The 4,380-nt window shown below is 34.2% G+C and overlaps 1 protein-coding gene across 1 annotated transcript in view; it reads left to right on the forward strand.

Moving 5' to 3' along the window:
- The first annotated feature begins 1,113 nt into the window (after positions 1–1,113).
- The window catches only part of LOC106883990 (uncharacterized), a 7,076-nt gene continuing 3,809 nt past the window's right edge, over positions 1,114–4,380 (forward strand). Inside the window, exons 1-4 of the mRNA XM_052966767.1 lie at positions 1,114–1,233; positions 1,868–2,215; positions 2,962–3,074; positions 3,996–4,377. Of these exons, the coding sequence (XP_052822727.1) occupies positions 1,877–2,215; positions 2,962–3,074; positions 3,996–4,377 (834 nt within the window). The 5' untranslated portion in view covers positions 1,114–1,233; positions 1,868–1,876. The remainder of the gene's footprint in view (positions 1,234–1,867; positions 2,216–2,961; positions 3,075–3,995; positions 4,378–4,380) is intronic.

The following is a 4,380-nucleotide window of genomic DNA, read 5'->3' on the forward strand; positions in this document are numbered from 1 at the left end:
ATTTATTATTATTATTATTATTATTATTATTATTATTATTATTATTATTATTATTATTATTATTATTATTTTAATCACAAGCTTTGTTGGAACTCCTGGAGTCATGCGTGTGTAGCGGGCTTGCTACCTGCAGCCTACGGTACCATGCTATTTGTACTTTTCAGCTATCTAATACTTTCCTGGTTAATCTGGCCGTGCTAAGGAGGCAAATCTTTTGTAACAGTTCTACTGGGCACACTATTCCAATCTCTTTAATGTTCCTCTTGATGCTTTCTGATTCTGTCCCCAAGGACCCAACAATAATTGCTACTAGCTTCACCTTCATCTTCCATAGCCCGGATATTTTGTACTTAAGAAGGTTGTATTCATCTATTTTTTCGCCTTCCTTCTTGACTATTCGTGGGTCAAAGGGCCACGCAATTACTATTATCATCATTAAGGTGGTGAGATGGCAGACAGACTCTTTAGCATGCCCGGCAAAATGCTTAGCGGCACTTTGTCTGTCTTTACAATCTGAATTCAAACTCCGCCGAGGTCGACTTTATCTTTCATCCTTTTGGTGGCGATGAATTAGTAAGTTGGGCTGTGGAAGAGCAGAAACTGTAGAACACTGAATTTATGGTATTTAATCTTGTCTCTCTATACCTTAAGCTGAATTCCCTGCCCAAGTTTTGAAACCAAGAATTTTATGTCAAATTCCTAAGGAATGTCATTTTTGTCTACTTCCGCAATGTAAAAGTAAGAAATAGCCCTAGATTATCAATTCTCCCAACAGCATAGCACACGTGTTTGGCAATGTGGTTATACAATACAATTGCAGTCACACAGCAATACACTGGATACATGTGTAAAAAAAAGAAGCATATATTAAAAAATAATGTCACACAAAATACAATAAGAAACAAACGAGAAAAATTCATCGTGAGAAAATTAAAACACAAGAGTCGGAAGTCGGCAGTCGACTCGTAAACTTTGTCTAGTTTTCTTGGTTAATAGATATAGGTTTATTGAAAAAGACTATTGTTTGATTTCTCTTCTTCCTAAATGTATTCACGTGATTCGCAAATGACAAAGGCAAAGGAATTTTATAACTAACAATGAAATAATAGATAAATAAATAAATATGAAGAAAACCACGAGAGATATGTAGTCAGGTTCCCTATAAATACCGCTTGTGCAGTTCCTCAACTATCATTCGAGAAACTAAATTCGCTTCGAACAAATTAACCAAAGGTGAGTGAAGAAAAGTTCCGTTTAACTTACATTTTTTTTGTCTGAAAGTTGATCACATGTCCTTCTATGTTTGACTTATTCTCGATGCAGCAGTGCAGTATGTCACACTCTGTACAGCAACACTGTGTCACTCTCTCCTTTGCAATACACTGTCATTTTCGGTAGCACAATACAGTGGTCATTGTGCAGCAACTCTATTGGCTTCCTATACAGCTACAATATGTGTCATTCTAAATACACCAACAGACCGTGGTTTATTCTCTGTACACAGAGTATGTCATTCTCTCTACAATACATACCGTGAAAAAGAAAGAGACAGAGAAATAAGGATTTCACTCTAGTATTGACTCCGAATGGAAGAAAGGCTAAGTTGACTTCAGAGCGTAGACATCCAAAACTAATACTACAAGACAGTCTAACCGAAGCTGAAACGACTCGCCTTATACATACATACTTTTCGCAGCGTGGTTTAAAGTTCAAAACTTGTAGTTATACCTACATTAAATCATAGCTTATCCAGTATCACTTGTGCATAATTGTTACATAAATATTGTACATGTTGTAATGGTTGTCAATAAATGTATTTATATTAGTTTACAATATTCATTTATTCATACTTTAATTTTATTTACAGAAAAACAAAATGAAGTACTTGGTGTTAATTCTAATATTGCCAGTTGTTTGTGTGGAATGTTTCCAGTTTTTAAATGAAATTACAAAATGCTTTGGTGATTATTCAAAGAATAATTTTGCTACGGACAAAAGGCTAACTTCACAGAAATATTGTGTGGATAAAATTTTATTCAATAACCCCCGTTTAAATAAATGGAGTGACTATTATCCAGACATAAAGAATTTTAGTAATAATGGAGGAATTCCAAATGCTCTAGTACAAAGGGGAATTAGAAAAGAATATAGAATGCTCACTACCAAAGAAAGAGACGATTTTCATCGCGCCATTAATCTGTTGAAACAAGATACGGTAAGTTTTCATATCGAAAATTTGTTCATATCATTTAATTCTTTTTTTTTTTTTTCAACAGGTCATTAACAGAGACGTCTTTATTCGATGTCAGTAAATTAATAAATTTAATGAAAAACTTTTACAGTACTTTGTTACAAAACGTCAACGAGTTGATTAATTCTTACGCATATACACATAAAATTCGAGAGTGTATGATGTTCATGGATTGTCCCAGTGGTGTTGAAAACCAAAGTAAAGTGGAACATTTATAATAAGTAGCAATTAATTATAAAGTTTAAACCTTAAACGGTAAATATCATCAATTGATGTTTCATTAGAGAACATCGGATATTTTACTGATGTTTCAAAAATTTTACATAGAAACGGCCACTATCAAATGAAAGTGAATATTTTACGGAACTTTTCAATAATGAGATTGTAAATTTTATTGTGCGCGAGTCTAACAATTGTTATAATTTTTGTATTTATTTAAGTGAAAATAAGCCTAAAAATTACCCTCAACAAAATTAATCATTTTTGTCTTTTTTCTTCTCATTTGGCACACACATTCATGCAAGTTTTCCCACTGTTTAAGAGTTAATTACATTATCGTTGTTACAGTAGACGATCTTGTAGATTATGAAGCATGTACGCATGTACGTACGTACGTACGAATATATGTATGTATGTATGTATGTATGTAAGTATGTATGTAACTTTACGCTAACTAATGATGTCCACTGTTTTTTTATTTTTTTATTTAGAGTATGACTCCAAATGTCTACGATGCGATCGCCTTCCTCCATACTGGTCCCACGGTTAGAAATGCTCACTCTGGCCCTTCTTTTCTAGTTTGGCACAGAATCTACCTTAACATGTAAGTATTTTCTCTTACATGTGAGATTTATTATTTTCGACATTTTCTACTTTTCTTTCTACTCTAATATCTTAACATTATTTAATACGATACTTTACTAATAAATCTTTCGTAATTCTTGCAAGACAAGTATAAGTATACTTGTAATATTAATAGATCTGAGTGAATTGAACTGTATTTGGAGGCAAGTTACATGAGTTTATTAATCAGATTTGTACTTAATTGAATATACATGTATCCAAAAGTGTGTGCGTGAGCGAGAGAGAGAGAGAGAGAGAGAGAGAGAGAAAGAGTGTGTGTGTGTGTGTGTGTGTGTGTGTGTGTGTGTGTGTGTGTGTGTGTGTGTGTGTGTGTGTGTGTGTGTGTGTGTGTGTGTGTGTGTGTGTGTGTGTGTCTGTGGCTGTGTGTTTGTGGCTGTGTGTCTGTGGCTGTGTGTCTGTGTGCAAATGGCTTTGTTAACATATGTTCGTATATAGGTAGATAAGAGCATTTGTATGTGAGTATTGCATCTTTGATATTCCGGTTACTCAGCAATGACAGGTCAACAAGTGATTTGTGTGTTATTGTTCCCTACATTCTAATTTATCATCTGCCGGATTAGCCACTCTAATTTGGATACCGACAATGTTTCTCATGTATGTAGTACAAAACTCTAGTGGTCACTTCCTAAATAATCATGTTCGTTATTCCTTTATATTTGACAATTTATTTCAGTGATATCATAGAAATATTTTACTGTTTTCCTCAATGCTATCATATTATTTAAAGCATTTCATTACTGATATTAGAAACACTCCGATATTCTATTCCGCAAAATATTTATCATCATCACCGTCGTCGTAGTCGTTGTCCTTGTAGCATCATCATCATCCTCATCGCTTTATTTATTGTATAATTTTTCTTCTTAATTTATTTCCTCAGAATGGAAGAAGCTCTTAATGAAAAGGTATCAGGAGTAACAATTCCGTATTGGGATCCAACACTTGACAGCTCTCTTGATGATCCTCGAGATTCCATTATCTGGACGGATAAATTCTTGGGAAATATTAATGGAATTGTCAATTGTGGTCCGTTTGCTAACTGGAGCACACCAGCTGGTCCCCTGATGAGGAATGGTGGTTTTATTAGTAACTTACCAACTACTGAAGACATAAATAATATTCTGAGCCGATGGAGACTTGCTGATATCACCGAACCAAATGCGATTGGTAAATACAATTTGGAATTTCACCACAATTCTATGCACAATTTTATTGGAGGTCATTTAGGTCAACCAGAAACTTCTCCTATGGATCCAGTTTTCTGG

The sequence above is a fragment of the Octopus bimaculoides genome, chromosome 3, assembly GCF_001194135.2.
Source record: "Octopus bimaculoides isolate UCB-OBI-ISO-001 chromosome 3, ASM119413v2, whole genome shotgun sequence".
NCBI lineage: Eukaryota > Metazoa > Mollusca > Cephalopoda > Octopoda > Octopodidae > Octopus > Octopus bimaculoides.